Raw genomic sequence first — 20339 nt, forward strand, 5'->3', positions numbered from 1 at the left:
AGGCACCCTTTGGAAACAACTGAGGTGTGTAAATAAACATTTACAAAGTATATCAGTGTAAATAACTAATTTCCCGCGGTTTATATTACAGTCATATATAATTATACTACACATTTTTTTTCCTCTAAAATTTAGTGGGTGTTGTTTATTTGAGTCATTTTGCCACCATAGTGCAGTTTACACGTATCTCTTATGTCTGACTGCCATCTACTTGTCACACTCCATGTACCAAATAAAATAGCTTCGAGGTGGGTAAGCTCAATCAAACGTATTCATTACATTAGTTATAAGGCGCACTGTCGAGTTTTGAGAGAAAAAAGGAGATTTTAAGTGCGCCTTATAAACCGGAAAATACGGTATATCAACGTTTTGTTCTTCTTTGTGGGTTAAAAAAATGTTGCGCCGTACAGCTACGGCGCACCACTTCCTGCTTCGGTACATTGCAACTTGTGATTGGATACTCACTTCGGAGTGACAGGTGAGTATCCAATCACAGCCTCGTTAACGTCAGGCTACCTAGATAGGCTACTGTCAACAACTTGTGGTCTCATTGGCTATCGCAACTGTCTATCAACTGTATGCGTTCTCAAATTCATCCGCTGACGGTCCTAGAAACGCTCGAACCACCAGGCCGCCTACTCAGTCCGCCCTGAGATGGGTAGGTTGTGAGTTCAAATCCCGGCCGAGTCATACCAAAATGGGAGCCATTACCACCCTGCTTGGCACTCAGCATCAAGGGTTGGAATCGGGGGTTGAATCACCAAAAATAATTCCCGGGCGATCAACTAGAGTAGCCGATATGAATGTATTGGTTAAACTGATCTCCTAAAGCTTTAGTAAAACTTGAAAATATTCCAATTCTGTCTTGATGGTCCTTCTTACTCAGCATATATGTCATCGAAAGAACTTGGGATTGACCAGTAACTTAGATTCCCTGGGAGGAAGAACTGGTCTGACGCAACAATTGGCTATGGCAATTATCTATCAACTGTATGTGCCCGTTCACTTAGGTTGCACGGACGCCTGCATTGTTGATTCTGAAGACCCCGGGCAGATTTGGTACAGCAAGGCAACACCCTTGGAATGTGAAACCAAACCCCCAAATCTTTGTTATCAGTTTTGCGAGGGGGAGATGGGGGGCGGGGGGCTTTCTTTGTGTGCGAGAAGTTGGCTTTTCCGTTTGAATGTCAGCTCAACTAGAGTAGCCGATATGAATGTATTGGTTAAACTGATCTCCTAAAGCTTTAGTAAAACTTGAAAATATTCCAATTCTGTCTTGATGGTCCTTCTTACTCAGCATATATGTCATCGAAAGAATTTGGGATTGACCAGTAACTTAGATTCCTTAGGAGGAAGAACTGGTCTAAATCTGAAGACCCCGGGCAGATTTGGTACAGCATGGCAACACCCTTGGAATGTGAAACCAAACCCCCAAATCTTTGTTATCAGTGTTGCGAGGGGGAGATGGGGGTGGGGGGCTTTCTTTGTGTGCGAGAAGTTGGCTTTTCCGTTTGAATGTCAGCTCAACTAGAGTAGCCGATATGAATGTATTGGTTATACTGATCTCCTAAAGCTTTAGTAAAACTTGAAAATATTCCAATTCTGTCTAGATGGTCCTTCTTACTCAGCATATATGTCATCGAAAGAACTTGGGATTGACCAGTAACTTAGATTCCCTGGGAGGAAGAACTGGTCTGACGCAACAATTGGCTATGGCAATTATCTATCAACTGTATGTGCCCGTTCACTTAGGTTGCACATTGTTGATTCTGAAGACCCCGGGCAGATTTGGTACAGCATGGCAACATAAGCTAGCTGAATTCTGATTGGATAAAAACTCAAACTAAAAACAACAGCACTGGAAGGAGCATAATATGACATGAAGAGAATATGAATAATTTGAGATATTTAGGGAAAATAAATTTAAAAATGACTTTTATATTTAATTATGGTGATGATTTCTGGTAATGTTAGGCCACCACTGGTTAAACATGAGGACATGCGTCAAGTCTCCCGACAACTGGGACTTACTTTTGACGGTGGCGGTCCTGGTGCAATTGTAGAGGATGGCCAGCTCCCCAAACACCTTCCCCGGGCCCATGGTGCACAGCTTCAGGCTCTCCTTGGTCACCTCCACCTTGCCGTCTGCAAACATGCGCACAGAGAAGCAGAGTGAAGCACTTTGCTATTTGGAATTGCACATTTCAGAGGCCATGCAGGTGTGCCGCGTACACACACAAAGTTGGAGTGACGGGACCGACTGTATGTGTATGCATGTGTGTGTGTGTGTGTGTGTGTGTGTGTGTGTGTGTGTGTGTGTGTGTGTGTGTGTGTGTGTGTGTTCGCTGTGTGATGGCCCCGCACTCTATTTTTGAGTGCATCCAGCCAGAAGGCTCTTGGCTCAGTGAGCTAGAAAAAGAAAAAAGATTATTTTTTTCGATGTGGGACTTCCACTGTGGGCTGCAGAGCTCCGGACCAAGTGAAAAACACGGCGGCAGCACCAGTGTGAAACACAACGGATTGGCAGACGCTGTCGGAGCGGTGTTGATTCAACCGTGTTTATTATGGTACCGTACCACACTGGGAGGTGGTTCTCATACGAGCACAGTGGTCCTTAAGTTAATACCGTTATGGACGTATCAATGAAAACTGAGCATTTGGGAGGTCATTCTTCTGTTGCCTTATTTAAATTTGACTTTAATACATGTATTTATTTATTTTAAATTTGACTTTAATAAATGTATTTATTTATTTTAAATTTGACTTTTTTAAATGGATGTATTTATTTTAAATTTGACTTTAATACATTGATTTATTTATTCAAAATTTGACTTTTTTAAATGGATGTATTTATTTTAAATTTGACTTTGAAACATTGATGTATTTATTTTAAATTTGACTTTTTTAAATGGATTTATTTATATTAAATTTGACTTTTTTAAATGGATTTATTTATTTTAAATTTGACTTTAATAAAGTGATTTATTTATTTAAAATGTGACTTTTTTAAATGGATTTATTTGTTTTAAATTTGCATTTTTTAAAATGGATTTATTTATTATAATTTGGACTTTAATAAATGGTTTCATTTGTTTAAAATTTGACTTTTTCTAAAGGATTTATTTATTTTAAATTTGACTTTTTAACTGGATTTATTTATTTTAAATTTGACTTTAATAAATTGATTTTTTTTAATTATTTCACTTTTTTAAATGGATGTATTTATTTTAAATGTGACTTTTTTTAAATGGATGTATTTATTTTAAATTTGACTTTAATAAATTGATTTATTTATTTTAAATTTGACTTTTTTAAATTGATTTTTTTTTTTGGACTTTTTAAAATTGATTTATTCGTTTTAAATTTGACTTTAATAAATGGATTGATTCATTTTAAATTTGACTTTTTAAAATGGATTTATTTATTTTGAATTTGACTTTTTTAAATGGATTTATTCATTCTAAATTTGACTTTTTAAATGGATTTATTTATTTTTAATTCGATCAATGGATTGTATGTTTGTAGGATCCTGTAACGACGTGGTATCGGATTGATACCCAAATTTGTGGTATCATCCAAAAACTAATGTAAAGTATCAAACAACAGAAGAATAAGTGATTATTGCATTTTAACAGAAGTGTAAATAGAACATGTAGAAACAGAAAATCAGCAGATATTAAAAGTAAATGAACAAGTAGATTAATAATTAATTTTCTACCGCTTGTCCTTAATAATTTTGACAAAATAATAGAATGATAAACGACACAATACGTCAGCAGATTAATTAAGAGCCTTTGTTTGTTTACTTGCTACTAAAAGACAAGTTGTCTAGTATGTTCACTATTTTATTTAAGGACAAACTTGCAATAATAAACATTTGTTTCATGTACCCTAAGATCTTTTGTTAAAATAAAGCCAATAATGCCATTTTTTTGTGGTCCCCTTTATTTAGAAAAGTTTTTTTTTATAATTATATATATATATATATATTAGGGATGTCCGATAATGGCTTTTTGCCGATATCCGATATTCCGATATTGTCCAACTCTTTAATTACCGATACCGATATCAACCGATACCGATACTGATATATACAGTTGTGGAATTAACACATTATTATGCCTAATTTGGACAACCAGGTATGGTGAAGAAAAGGTCCTTTTTTTTTTAAATTAATAAAATAAAATAAGATAAATAAATTAAAAACATTTTCTTGAATAAAAAAGAAAGTAAAACAATATAAAATCAGTTACATAGAAACTAGTAATTAATGAAAATTGGTCAAATTAACTGTTAAAGGTTAGTACTATTAGTGGAGCAGCAGCACGCACAATCATGTGTGCTTACGGACTGTATCCCTTGCAGACTGTATTGATATATATTGATATATAATGTAGGAACCAGAATATTGATAACAGAAAGAAATGGGGGGAGGGAGGTTTTTTGGGTTGGTGCACTAATTGTAAGTGTATCTTGTGTTTTTTATGTTGATTTAATTAAAAAAATAAAAAATAAAATAAAATAAAAAATAAAAAAAAACGATACCGATAATAAAATAAACGATACCGATAATTTCCGATATTACATTTTAAAGCATTTATCGGCCGATAATATCGGCCGGCCGATATTATCGGACATCTCTAATATATATATATATATATATATATATATATATATATATATATATATATATATATATATATATATATATATACACATTTAATAATGTTAAATACAAATAAGGCATTAAGAGTAGAAGTATCCCACACTTTTTGTACAAATTTGTACAGCGTGAGAAGCTGGGCAGGACAAAAAAAAAAAAAAGAAAGAAAAGTATCAAAAAGTATCGAAATATACATTGGTACCGGTACCAAAATATTGATATCGGGACAACACTACCTGTAACTAAAACAAAATAAATAGTCCAAAATCAAATGTCTACTTAATAGGACGCTGGCTTTTTGGAATATACAAAATAGACCCCGGAGCTTTCTGGAAATGTTTTATTTGAATTCGGCAAGCTGAAAAAATTCCTGTAAGGTCTGAAAAAAGTAATAAAAGTGTGAAACTACGACAGTGTTTGCAGTAGAGAATCAATGCCAGTGAAATGACCGCTGACAACCAACATAACTCAAACAGTAATACAGAAATGCATTATAAATGACTTTAAGGGTCGGCAATGCGTCAGTGGGACATTGGAATTGGCGGCGCTATATCAGCTCTTCTAATTACAAAACAATATAACAATCTTATTGGGACAACATTCATGAATAACTGTAATAGTAATACGGATGAAATGGTATCGTAAATACTGCAAAATTGCGGTTTCAAAATGCTCACAATGTGAAGGTATCAAAAAAGGGACTCGTTAATGTCGTTTTTTTTCTGGCGCTATTTGGTAGGTAAACATCTCCCATGATGCCCCTGTGCAGTTCAACCGTCAAGGAGAAAACATGTTGGAGTCGGTGTATTTCCTTTTGGCGGAACTCTTCATGCAAGGAGCAAGGACACGCGCCAGGAATTTAAGTTTGCAGACACGCCGCCACCTCTAAAATGTGAGTAATATGAGAAGATGCTCAATGAAACGTCACCCGTTAAAGAACCGCGACATGAAGCCAAGAAGCCAGCAAGGCCAAACATTAAACGTTTGAACATTAGTGGGATATTTATGTTGTTAGGAGTTCAACTGCCGGTTAACCTTGGTAGAATCAGCATTCTCGGGTTGTACGGTATAATAATAATAATAATAATAATAATAATAATAAAAATTACAGATGTCCGATACATGCGTTAAAATGTAATATCGGAAATTATCGGTATCGTTTTTTTTTATTATCGGTATGTTTTTTATTTTATTTTTTTTTTATTTTATTTATTTTTTTAAATCAACATAAAAAACACAAGATACACTTACAATTAGTGCACCAACCCAAAAAACCTCCCTCCCCCATTTACACTCATTCACACAAAAGGGTTGTTTCTTTCTGTTATTAATATTCTGCTTCCTACATTATATATCAATATATATCAATACAGTCTGCAAGGAATACAGTCCGTAAGCACACATGACTGGTCCACTAATAGTACTAACCTTTAACAGTTAATTTTATTAATTTTCATTCATTACCAGTTTCTATGTAACTGTTTTTATATTGTTGTACTTTCTTTTTTATTCAAGAAAATGTTTTTAATTTATTTATCTTATTTTACTATTTTTTTTAAAAAGTACCTTATCTTCACCATACCTGGTTGTCCAAATTAGGCATAATAACGTGTTAATTCCGCGACTGTATATATCGGTTGATATCGGTATCGGTTGATATCGGTATCGGTAATTAAAGAGTTGGACAATATCGGAATATCGGATATCGGCAAAAAGCCATTATCGGACATCCCTAATAATAATAATAGATTTTATTTGTAAAAAGCACTTTACATTGAGTAAACAACCTCAAAGTGCTACAGTGTATTAAAAAAATTAAAATAAAAATGTAATAAAAAATAAATAAAGATAAAAACTAGAACAGTCAAATAGCTAGAAATATATATTTTTTTTTTTTTAAAGAAAGGTTTTTAAGCCTTTTTTAAAAGCAGCCACAGTCTGTGGTGCCCTCAGGTGGTCAGGGAGAGTGTTCCACAGACTGGGAGCAGCGGAACAGAAAGCCCGGTCTTAGTATAGTACTGTAATACTAATGAATAATACTTCGTACTATACCACCTCTAAAAAGTAATAATAATAATAATAATAATAATAATAGATTTTATTTGTAAAAAGCACTTTACATTGAGTAAACAACCTCAAAGTGCTACAGTGTATTAAAAAAATTAAAATGAAAAGATAATTAAAAAAATAAAGATAAAAACTAGAACAGTCAAATAGCTAGAAATATTTTTTTTTTTTTTTTAAAGAAAGGTTTTTAAGCCTTTTTTAAAAGCAGCCACAGTCTGTGGTGCCCTCAGGTGGTCAGGGAGAGCGTTCCACAGACTGGGAGCAACGGAACAGAAAGCCCGGTCTTAGTATAGTACTGTAATACTAATTAATAATATTTCGTACTATACTGCCTCTAAAAAGTAATAATAATAATAATAGATTTTATTTGTAAAAAGCACTTTACATTGAGTAAACAACCTCAAAGTGCTACAGTGTATTAAAAAAATTAAAATAAAAAGATAATAAAAAATAAATAAAGATAAAAACTAGAACAGTCAAATAGCTAGAATTTTTTTTTTTTTTTTTTTTAAAGAAAGGTTTTTAAGCCTTTTTTAAAAGCAGCCACAGTCTGTGATGCCCTCAAGTGGTCAGGGAGAGCGTTCCACAGACTGGGAGGAGCGGAACAGAAAGCCCGGTCTTAGTATAGTACTGTAATACTAATTAATAATATTTCGTACTATACTGCCTCTAAAAAGTAATAATAATAATAATAATAATAATAATAATAATAATAATAATAATAATAATAATAATAATAATAAATTGTATTTCTAAAAAGCACTTTACATTGCGTAAACAACCTCAAAGTGCTACAGTGTATTAAAAAAATTAAAATAAAAAGATAATTAAAAAAAATATAGATAAAAACTAGAACAGTCAAATAGCTAGAATTTTTTTTTTTTTTTAAAGAAAGGTTTTTAAGCCTTTTTTAAAAGCAGCCACAGTCTGTGGTGCCCTCAGGTGGTCAGGGAGAGCGTTCCACAGACTGGGAGCAGCGGAACAGAAAGCCCGGTCTTAGTATAGTACTGTAATACTAATTAATAATATTTCATACTTTACCGCCTCTAAAAAGTAATAATAATAATAATAATAATAATAATAATGGATTTTATTTGTAAAAGCACTTTTCATTGAACAAAACAACCTCAAAGTGCTACAGTGTATTAAAAATAAATAAAAAGATAATAAAAATACAAAGTAGAACAGCCTAATAGCTAGAACTAGCACGCATATATCTAAAAAAATTATTAAAAAAAAAAAAAAGAAGGGTTTTTATGGACTAGACTCTCACACTGTTATGTTAGATCCACTATGAACTGGACTCTCACTATTATGTTAGATCCACTATGAACTGGACTCTCACTATTATGTTAGATCCACTATGCCATAGTGGATCTAACATAACAGTGTGAGAGTCCAGTCCATAGTGACTATGGACTGGACTCTCACACTGTTATGTTAGATCCACTATGAACTGGACTCTCACTCTATTATGTTAGATCCACTATGGACTAGACTCTCACACTATTATGTTAGATCCACTGTGGACTGGACTCTCACACTATTATGTTAGATCCACTATGGACTGGACTCTCAGTCTATTATGTTGGATCCACTATGGACTGGACTCTCACACTATTATGTTAGATCCACTATGGACTGGACTCTCACACTATTATGTTAGATCCACTATGGACTGGACTCTCACACTATTATGTTAGATCCACTATGGACTGGACTCTCACACTATTATGTTAGATCCACTATGGACTGGACTCTCACACTATTATGTTAGATCCACTATGGACTGGACTCTCACACTATTATGTTAGATCCACTATGGACTGGACTCTCACACTATTATGTTAGATCCACTATGGACTGGACTCTCACACTATTATGTTAGATCCACTATGGACTGGACTCTCACACTATTATGTTAGATCCACTATGGACTGGACTCTCACAATATTATATTGGGTGTGAAAGATATCTGGTATGTCACAGTTGTGTATTAACTGCATGGTAGAGAATGTTTTAATGGATGGATGGATGGATGGATGGATGGATGGATGAATGGATGGATGGATGAATGGATGGATGGATGGATGGTTGGATGGATGAATGGATGGATGGATGGATGGATGGATGGATGGATGGATGGATGAATGGATGGATGGATGGTTGGATGGATGATGGATGGATGGTTGGATGGATGGATGGATGGATGGATGGATGGATGGATGGATGGATGGATGGATGAATGGATGGATGGACACAGGGAGCAACTTTGCCTGCCAGTATTCTCCCTCTGGAGCTAGAACACACTTCCACATGTTCCCTCAAACATCAGACAATCAACAGTCTGATTGCTTGCGCAACTAATAGTCAGATACCTGGAATGATGATGTCATCGCTCACACCACATCCTGCCTGAAGGCAGCTGAATAATAAGATCTCCATAGCGGTCCACTGTCCATTAGCACGCACACGTCAGGACAGATCTGCCTCAATAACGCGACATTATCAAACGTTTAAGCGATCATCATAAGTTCGGGTCGAGCGTTCTTCCACATCTCTCCGGCAAGCGAGTGCTCATTAAAAGACTACACTCCAATTACCCAGGAGCCGCCGCGCTAAAATCTCACCACATTTTGCTTCAGACGAGGCTCACGAAGGATTAAAGCCGGGGAGTCAGACTCATTTTAGCTGAGGGGCCGCATGGAGGAACATCTGTGCACACCTGGGCCCGACTATTCATATCTATATTGTTATTTACAGATAAACAATGACATTTATTATTTATATATCGCTATTTACAGATAAACACTGACATGTATTATTTATATATCGTTATCTCCATATAAACACTGACATTTATTATTTATATATTGTTATTTACATACAAACACTGACATTTATTATTTATATATTGTTATTTACAGATAAAACTGACAACTATTATTTTTATATTGTTATTTACAGATAAACACTAACATTTATTATGTATATATTGTTATTTACAGATAAAACTGACAATTATTATTTATACATTGTTATTTACAGATAAACACTGACATGTATTATTGATATATTGTTTTTTACAGATAAACACTGACATTTATATTATTTCTATATTGTTATTTACAGATAAACACTGACATTTATTATTTATATATTGTTATTTACAGATAAACACTGACAATTATATTATTTCTATATTGTTATTTACAGATAAACACTGACATTTATTATTTATATATCGTTATCTCCAGATAAACACTGACATTCATATTATTTATATATTGTTATTTCCAGATAAACACTGACATTTATTATTTATATATTGTTATTTACAGATAAAACTGACAATTATTATTTTTATATTGTTATTTACGGATAAACACTAACATTTATTATGTATATATTGTTATTTACAGATAAATCTGACAATTATTATTTATACATTGTTATTTACAGATAAACACTGACATGTATTATTGATATATTGTTTTTTACAGATAAACACTGACATTTATATTATTTCTATATTGTTACTTACAGATAAACACTGACATTTATTATTTATATATTGTTATTTACAGATAAACACTGACATTTATATTATTTCTATATTGTTATTTACAGATAAACACTGACATTTATTATTTATATATCGTTATCTCCAGATAAACACTGACATTCATATTATTTATATATTGTTATTTCCAGATAAACACTGACATTTATTATTTATATATTGTTATTTACATACAAACACTGACATGTATTATTTATATATTGTTATTTACAGATAAAACTGACAATTATTATTTTTATATTGTTATTTACAGATAAACACTAACATTTTGTATGTATATTTTGTTATTTACAGATAAAACTGACAATTATTATTTATACATTGTTATTTACAGATAAACACTGACATGTATTATTGATATATTGCTATTTACAGATAAACACTGACATTTATTATTTATATATTGTTTTTACAGATAAACACTGACATTTATATTATTTCTATATTGTTATTTACAGATAAACACTGACATTTATTATTTATATGTCGTTATTTCCAGATAAACACTGACATTTATTATTTATACATTGTTATTTACATACAATCACTGACAAATATAATTGAAGTATTGTTATTTACAGATAAAACTGACAATTATTATTTTTATTTTGTTATTTACAAATAAACACTAACATTTATTATGTATATATTGTTATTTACAGATAAAACTGACAAATATTATTTATATATTGTTATTTACAGATAAACACTGGCATGTATTATTTATATATTGCTTTTACAGATAAACACTGACATTTATTATTTTTATATTGTTTTTTACGGATAAACACTGACATGTATATTATTTCTATATTGTTATTTACAGATAAACACTGACGTTTATTATTTATATATTGTTATTTACAGATAAACACTGACATTTATTATTTATATATTGTTATTTACATACAAACACTGACATTTATTATTTATATATTGTTATTTACAGATAAAACTGACAACTATTATTTTTATATTGTTATTTACAGATAAACACTAACATTTATTATGTATATATTGTTATTTACAGATAAAACTGACAATTATTATTTATACATTGTTATTTACAGATAAACACTGACATGTATTATTGATATATTGTTTTTTACAGATAAACACTGACATTTATATTATTTATATATTGTTATTTACAGATAAACACTGACATTTATTATTTATATATTGTTATTTACAGATAAACACTGACAATTATATTATTTCTATATTGTTATTTACAGATAAACACTGACATTTATTATTTATATATCGTTATCTCCAGATAAACACTGACATTCATATTATTTATATATTGTTATTTCCAGATAAACACTGACATTTATTATTTATATATTGTTATTTACAGATAAAACTGACAATTATTATTTTTATATTGTTATTTACGGATAAACACTAACATTTATTATGTATATATTGTTATTTACAGATAAATCTGACAATTATTATTTATACATTGTTATTTACAGATAAACACTGACATGTATTATTGATATATTGTTTTTTACAGATAAACACTGACATTTATATTATTTCTATATTGTTACTTACAGATAAACACTGACATTTATTATTTATATATTGTTATTTACAGATAAACACTGACATTTATATTATTTCTATATTGTTATTTACAGATAAACACTGACATTTATTATTTATATATCGTTATCTCCAGATAAACACTGACATTCATATTATTTATATATTGTTATTTCCAGATAAACACTGACATTTATTATTTATATATTGTTATTTACATACAAACACTGACATGTATTATTTATATATTGTTATTTACAGATAAAACTGACAATTATTATTTTTATATTGTTATTTACAGATAAACACTAACATTTTGTATGTATATTTTGTTATTTACAGATAAAACTGACAATTATTATTTATACATTGTTATTTACAGATAAACACTGACATGTATTATTGATATATTGCTATTTACAGATAAACACTGACATTTATTATTTATATATTGTTTTTACAGATAAACACTGACATTTATATTATTTCTATATTGTTATTTACAGATAAACACTGACATTTATTATTTATATGTCGTTATTTCCAGATAAACACTGACATTTATTATTTATACATTGTTATTTACATACAATCACTGACAAATATAATTGAAGTATTGTTATTTACAGATAAAACTGACAATTATTATTTTTATTTTGTTATTTACAAATAAACACTAACATTTATTATGTATATATTGTTATTTACAGATAAAACTGACAAATATTATTTATATATTGTTATTTACAGATAAACACTGGCATGTATTATTTATATATTGCTTTTACAGATAAACACTGACATTTATTATTTTTATATTGTTTTTTACGGATAAACACTGACATGTATATTATTTCTATATTGTTATTTACAGATAAACACTGACGTTTATTATTTATATATTGTTATTTACAGATAAACACTGACATTTATTATTTATATATTGTTATTTACAGATAAACACTGACTTTCATGGTATTTATGTATTGTTATTTACAGATGAACACTGATATTTATTATTTATATATTGTTATTTACAGATAAACACTGACATGTATTATTTTTACATTGTTATTTACAGATAAATACTGACATTTATTATTTATATATTGTTTTTTACAGATAAACACTGACATTTATATTATTTGTATATTGTATTTACAGATAAACAACGGTTACAAAAAAGTGGGACGTCATTTTTAAGACTTGATGGGGTCTCCGGGACCCCATTTTGATAATTCCTAGCACCAACACTGATGGAGTATTGGTGCGTGCAAAACAGCAGCAAGCGGCTGTGGCTTTGGCCTTGACATTTTTAAATGAATGTATTTATTTTAAATTTGACTTTAATAAACAGATGTATTTATTAAAAATGTTACTTTAATAGATGGATGTATTTATTTTAAATTGTACTTTTTTAAATGGATGTATTTATTTTAAATGTAACTTTTTTAAATTGATTTATTTATTTTAATCTTTACTTTTTTAAATGGATTTATATATTTTTAATTTTACTTTTTAAATGGATTTATTTATTTTAAAGTTGACTTTAATAAATGAATTTATTTATTTTGAATTTAACTTTATTAAATGGATTTATTTATTTCAAATTTTACGTTAATAAACTTTTTATTTATTTTAAATGTGACTTTTTTAAATGGATGTATTTATTTGAAATTTGACTTTTTTAAATTTATATATTTATTTTGAATTTGAATTTAATAAATGGATTATTTTATTTTAAATTTGAATTTTTTTAAATGGATTTATATATTTTAAATTAGACTTTTTAAATGGCTCTATTTATCTTAAATTTGACTTTTTTAAATGCATTTATTTATTTTTAATTTTATTTTAATGAATTAATTTATTTATTTAAAATCTTACTTTAATACATTGATTTATTTATTTTAAATAGTGCTTTTTTTAAATGGATGTATTTATTAAAAAATATATATTTTTTTTTAATTTATTTTACTTTAATAAATTGATTTATCTATTTTAAATTTGACTTTATTAAACGGATTCATTTATTTTAAATTAAAAAAATTTAAATGGATGTATTTATTTTATATTTTACATTTTTAAATGGATTTGAATATTATTTAAATTTGACTTTATTAAATGGATTTTTTTATTTTAAGTGTAACTTCAATAAATGTATTTATTTATTTTAAATTTCACTTTGATAAATGCATTTATTTATTTTAAATTTGACTTCATTAAACGGATTCATTTATTTTTTATTTTAATTCTTTTAAATGGATGTATTTATTTTATATTTTACATTTTTAAATGGATTTAATTGTTTTAAATTTGACTTTAATAAAGGGATATATTATTTAAAATTTTACTTTAATAAATGGATTTAATACTAATCAAATATCATCCTGGGGGGCCATGGATCATTCAAGATCTGGCCCGTGGGTCTTGACTTTGACACCCCTGTATTAAACGTTTCCCAGGAAACAAAGCCCACCAGAGGGGCCCTGACTCAAAAAGCAAGAAAACCGTTAACATTTTTGCCACGGCCAAATAATGTCCTCAGTGGATATGAGTTTTTATCTTCTTTTCTTGTTAGGAAGGAGCTGAAATTACCAAAAAAATCACGTTCCTCCATTTATTACAACAAGTCTCAGCGTGACACCACACACAAAAGAGTCCCTGCAGTTTTCTATGGCCTGTTGTGTTCCGGTCTCTTGGAAATCATTTTTTCACACAAACGAAGCAACAGTTTTTCGAAAAAAAAAAGGGAAAGTGTTGCAATAAAACGTCCTTGAATATTGTTTCTTGTAAATCTTTTATGAGTTTCCTCGTTGGGTGCGAGACTTAATTGAAAATCAGCAACGTAATTGTAGAGTTAAATCGCTTTTAATTTGAGCCAAACAGCTCACAAGACCGTTTGTGACTTCCAAAGCATCCCCTTGTCCTGCCTTCTATTCCGCTTTTGCAAGCATGAAATAGATGACTTCACACGTCATTGCATCCCGCAGATACCGGGAAACTTGGTGTGTTTCCCGGAGCCGCCGACGTTCCCCCTGAAAAGAATAATAGGGAACCTCATTGTGAGGTTTAATTTCCGAGGTCAGCCTTTGAGAATCGATTGAGCTTTTTAAAGCATGCCATGTGGACTCAGCTGTTCAAACCCCGGAGGGATGGAGCCTAGTTTGGGGTCATATGATGAAAAGAAATTGGAAATTATTTTTCATTAAATGAGAATGAGCGGAACAGTAAGACAAAAAGCTGCGTTAGGAAATGAAAGTAGTGCGATTACGGAGGCTAAATTGCGGGTCAGTCGAGGCAACCTTTGTTGAGAAGAGCCTACTGAGATGTTAAACACCACACAGCATTGTGTGGTTTTCGGGTCTGTGGGACCCATTTTCATTTTTTTATTGAAAGAAAAATGATACAATTAATACATTTTTCAAACTGAAACTCACTGACTTTGGCTCGTTTTCTGTGAAAAACATATACACTACCGTTCAAAAGTTTGGGGTCACCCGAACAATTTTGTGGAATAGCCTTCATTTCTAAGCACAAGAATAGACTGTCGAGTTTCAGATGAAAGTTGTCTTTTTCTGGCCATTTTGAGCGTTTAATTGACCCCACAAATGTGATGCTCCAGAAACTCAATCTGCTCAAAGGAAGGTCAGTTTTGTAGCTTCTGTAACGAGCTAAAGTGTTTTCAGATGTGTGAACATGATTGCACAAGGGTTTTCTAATCATCAATTAGCCTTCTGAGCCAATGAGCAAACGCATTGTACCATTAGAACACTGGAGTGATAGTGGCTGGAAATGGGCCTCTATACACCTATGTAGATATTGCACCAAAAAGCAGACATTTGCAGCTAGAATAGTCATTTACCACATTAGCAATGTATAGAGTGTATTTCTTTCAAGTTAAGACTAGTTTAAAGTTATCTTCATTGAAAAGTACAGTGCTTTTCCTTCAAAAATAAGGACATTTACATGTGACCCCAAACTTTTGAACGGTAGTGTATACCGTAAGATTAATAATAATAATAATAATAATACTTTCATTTAACCTAACTTAACTTTATACCCAAAGCACTGCTTTGGAAATCATTTGTACCCCTTTCAGAGATCACATTTAGTTCCCCTTAAACATCCTCATGTTGCACAATGAAATGTAAGCATAGGAGTTTATTTCTTTAAAGTTAAGACTAGTTTAAAGTTATCTTCATTGAAAAGTACAGTGCTTTTCCTTCAAAAATAAGGACATTTCAATGTGACCCCAAACTTTTGAACGGTAGTGTATCAGAATACATATTTAATGACCACACATCATACACCCCCCCCCCCTACGCATTTCTATTACATATAAGATGTCCGGGTCCACTGAACCGGGGGCTAATAGAAGTGTGGAAATTGATATTCTGGGTACCACACCCACCCAAACACACACACACACATACACAGCAGGCTTAGACAGGAGGAGGACAGACTGCAGGTACACAGAACATCAGAGGGTAAAATGTGCGACAAAATGAGAGCAGACAGTGTTGACCAACAATGTCGCCACCTTGTGTGGATATCGCAGGTGCAGAAACACAAAAGAAGAATCCCTGTGGGATGCAGAAACGTTTCCGTGCAACGTTCATATTGTTGTTACTCAGTTTACCTTATCCCAATAAGCATCTGTTCAGTATTTTAACACAAAACTGTTTGATTGCGAGGCAATAAAAAAGCCACAAAATGCAACGGGTCCATCAGACCCACAAACGCTGGCTGAGTAACAACAATATGAACAGTACACAAGGGTTACACATCTGGGTCCGGTATGCGAATGGAGTTCCGTATAAGAATCGGCAATTTACTATATTTTACGGACCATAGGGCGCACCGGATTATAAGAAGCACCGCAGACGAATGGTCTATTTTCGATCTTTTTTTTCATATATAAGGCGCACCGGATTATAAGGCGCATTAAAGGAGTCATATTATTATTATATTTTTCCTAATATAAAAGACTTCCTTGTGGTCTACACCAGTGTTTTTCAACCACAGTGTCATGTCTGTGTTAATCATGTTGTGGTTTTGCTTGGCTTTTGGGCTCTTTTTTTAGTTCCTGGTTGCACTTCCTTGTTTGGTTTGGTTTCCATGGTCACCCATTAGTTTTCACCTGTCTTGTCACGCACCTGTTTCACATCCTCATGTCACACACCTGTCTCACGTTTTCACTAATCATGTCACCAGTATTTAAGGCCATTGTTGCCAGGCAGTCGGCCTGGCGACATCACTCTGTTTACCCTCATGATCCATGCTGCTCTTCCTTTTGCCCCTCTTGTCATGTCAAGTAAGTTTTGTTATTGGTCATGGTTTTTTGCCTTTGTGCTAGTGTTTTGTTTTCATAGTCTAGTTTTGTACTTCCGCCATTGTGCGCGCCTTTTGTGTATCCCCTTTTCAGCCTTTTTTGAGTTAATATATTAAACGTGCTAGTGTTTTGTTTTCATAGTCTAGTTTTGTACTTCCGCCATTGTGCGCGCCTTTTGTGTATCCCCTTTTGAGCCTTTTTTGAGTTAATATATTAAACATGTTATAGTTCATAGTTTTTTGCCTTTGTGCTAGTGTTTTGTTTTCATAGTCTAGTTTTGTACTTCCGCCATTGTGCGCGCCTTTTGTTTACCCCCTTTTGAGCCTTTTTTGAGTTAATATATTAAACATGTCCTCACCTGCACGCCACGTTTGGTCTAATTCCTTTGCACCACGGGAGAACAAACCACGCCACAGACCAAGTCTTGACACACAGTCTGGTGTGCCGTGGGAGATCATCTAAATTCACCTATTTGGGTTAAAAATATTTTTTGCAAAGCAGTAATTATAGTCTGCAAATGGTGTGTTGTTGCCTCACCAGCCATGAACCTCACCGCACGTCACTGGTGTGCATCCATGGTGAATAAAGCTGTGCAAATGACAACTGAAAGTTTTTTTATTCTCACTTTTTGCATTTGTTTCAAAATGTATGATTATTTTTTTATGATGCTTTTGTTTATTATTATTATGATTTATTACATGCTTTCGTGCAGTTTTATGCATCTGTAAAGCACTTTGAAATGCCTCGCGTACAAATTGGGCTCTATAAATAATCTTGCCTAGAAGATGGATCACTCATGCTGAAAGACCACCGGGACCAGAAAGAAGACCGCTCAGCCACAGAAGTCATTTTCTAAATTGATTTTACGATATGGATTTCTGTCACTTTTTTGTCAACGATCCAAAAGACAATGTAGCTGAAATGATTTATTTGTTGCAGACACCACTTTCATGTGACTCAGTACTTACCACTTTCAGCTTTTTTGCCAAGTAAAAACTTTCATGGGGTTCTTTTTTTTATTGCTGCCACAGGTGGCGGGAGAGTGTATTGCAACTGAGTACGGACCACAGCTGAGAAAAATAATTTTGGCGGCCCAACAATGGTTCAGAAACACTGGTCTTAGCTCAGGGGCCGCATGGAGGAAAACCTGATCCCAACTTAGGCCGGACTGGTTAGAAATTGTAGAAACACACGTTTTTACAATGGAGTTCAGGGTGCACATCATGCCGTCAACCAAATGTGAGTGTTGCACATAACTGGTTGGTTTTCAATTAAAGAAGGCACTGTGCGTCAATACTGCATCAGTCTGCCGCCATCTGACATCTTGGAATTACAACTGCACGCAAAGTCTGCTATATAATACTTGCAAATGAGACTCGGAAGTGTAGGACAGGGGTGTCAAACTCATTTTAGCTCAGGGGCCGCATGGAGGAAAACCTGATCCCCCTTAGGCCGGACTGGTTAAATCATGGCATGAAAACTTAAGTGTTTTTCTTTGTTTTACTTTGGCCAAAAATTGAACGAGCGCATTCTGAAAATGCCCGTATTACATATAATCCTCTTGGCAAAAACACTTCGTTAGTTGAAAATCCTGAGGAAACACCATGAAGAACACAATGAACTTGGACTTTGTCTCAGTGTATTTACAAAGCCAATAAACTCGAAGCACTTCCTGTTTAGCATTCTCATGTTGGCGGGCCCATTAAAGACGTCTTCAAACCGCCGCGTTGATGACATCCACAACTGCCACAACACATTCATTTATCATCATTCAAATATTACAAATGTAATATAGTTATCAAACTGACACCATAGTCAAAATCAAACTTAACCAATGTGAACATTTAAGCATAAACAAACAAAACATGTAGAAACACACATTTTTACAATGGAGTTCAGGGTGCACATCATGCCGTCAACCAAATGTGAGTGTTGCACATAACTAACTACAAAGATGATGGTCATGTTGACTCAAGTATTCGCATCTGACTGTTTTGTTATTTTATCCGTTGAGACGATGCTTTGCAATTAAAGAAGGCATTGTTTGTCAATACTGCATCAGTCTGCCGCCATCTGACATCTTGGAATTACAACTGCACGCAAAGTCTGCTATATAATACTTGCAAATGAGACTCGGAAGTGTAGGACAGGGGTGTCAAACTCATTTTAGCTCAGGGGCCGCATGGAGGAAAACCTGATCCCCCTTTGGCCGGACTGGTTAAATCATGGCATGAAAACTTAAAAGTGTTTTTCTTTATCTTACTTTGGCCAAAAATTGAACGAGCGCATTCTGAAAATGCCCGTATTACATATAACCCTCTTGGCAAAAACACTTCAAGTTAGTTGAAAATCCTGAGGAAACACCATGAAGAACACAATGAACTTGGACTTTGTCTCAGTGTATTTACAAAGCCAATAAACTCGAAGCACTTCCTGTTTAGCATTCTCATGTTGGCGGGCCCATTAAAGACGTCCTCAAATCACCGCATTGATGACATCCACAACTGCCACAACACATTCATTTATCATCATTCAAATATTACAAATGTAATATAGTTATCAAACTGACACCATAGTCAAAATCAAAGTAACATAGCTACAAACTTAACCAATGTGAACATTTAAGCATAAACAAACAAAACATGTAGAAACACACATTTTTACAATGGAGTTCAGGGTGCACATCATGCCGTCAACCAAATGTGAGTGTTGCACATAACTAACTACAAAAACGATGGTCATGTTGACTCAAGTAGTCGCATCCGACTGTTTTGTTATTTTATCCGTTGAGAGGATGATTTGCAATTAAAGAAGGCACTGTGCGTCAATACTGCATCAGTCTGCCGCCATCTGCCGCCAGCCACCACAGGAGCAGCTGGTTGCTTGCACCCGCGCCGATTGGCGTAACGGCAGCCAATCCGGAGAGCGCTTAAAGTCCGCTGACACGTCATGACTGTGGGTTACACTTGACTTGCTATTGCGACATCCAGTGGACACATTTAGAACAGCAGTTTGTTTCATTTAAAAAAAATGCAGCTCATTTTGCGGGTCATCTGGTGTAAAATAACAAGATGGACAGCAAAAATCAATGTTAAATGATTTAAAAAATATATATATATATATTTTTACAAATA

General features: G+C 32.6%; 1 protein-coding gene across 2 annotated transcripts in view; it reads right to left on the reverse strand.

Moving 5' to 3' along the window:
- The window catches only part of LOC133657056 (cGMP-dependent protein kinase 1), a 634377-nt gene that overhangs the window by 251562 nt on the left and 362476 nt on the right, over positions 1-20339 (reverse strand). For both annotated transcript variants that reach the window (XM_062057944.1, XM_062057943.1), the window contains exon 3: positions 2032-2145. In XM_062057944.1, the coding sequence (XP_061913928.1) occupies positions 2032-2145 (114 nt within the window). The remainder of the gene's footprint in view (positions 1-2031; positions 2146-20339) is intronic.

Source organism: Entelurus aequoreus, linkage group LG09 (assembly GCF_033978785.1).
Source record: "Entelurus aequoreus isolate RoL-2023_Sb linkage group LG09, RoL_Eaeq_v1.1, whole genome shotgun sequence".
Taxonomy (NCBI): Eukaryota; Metazoa; Chordata; class Actinopteri; order Syngnathiformes; family Syngnathidae; genus Entelurus; species Entelurus aequoreus.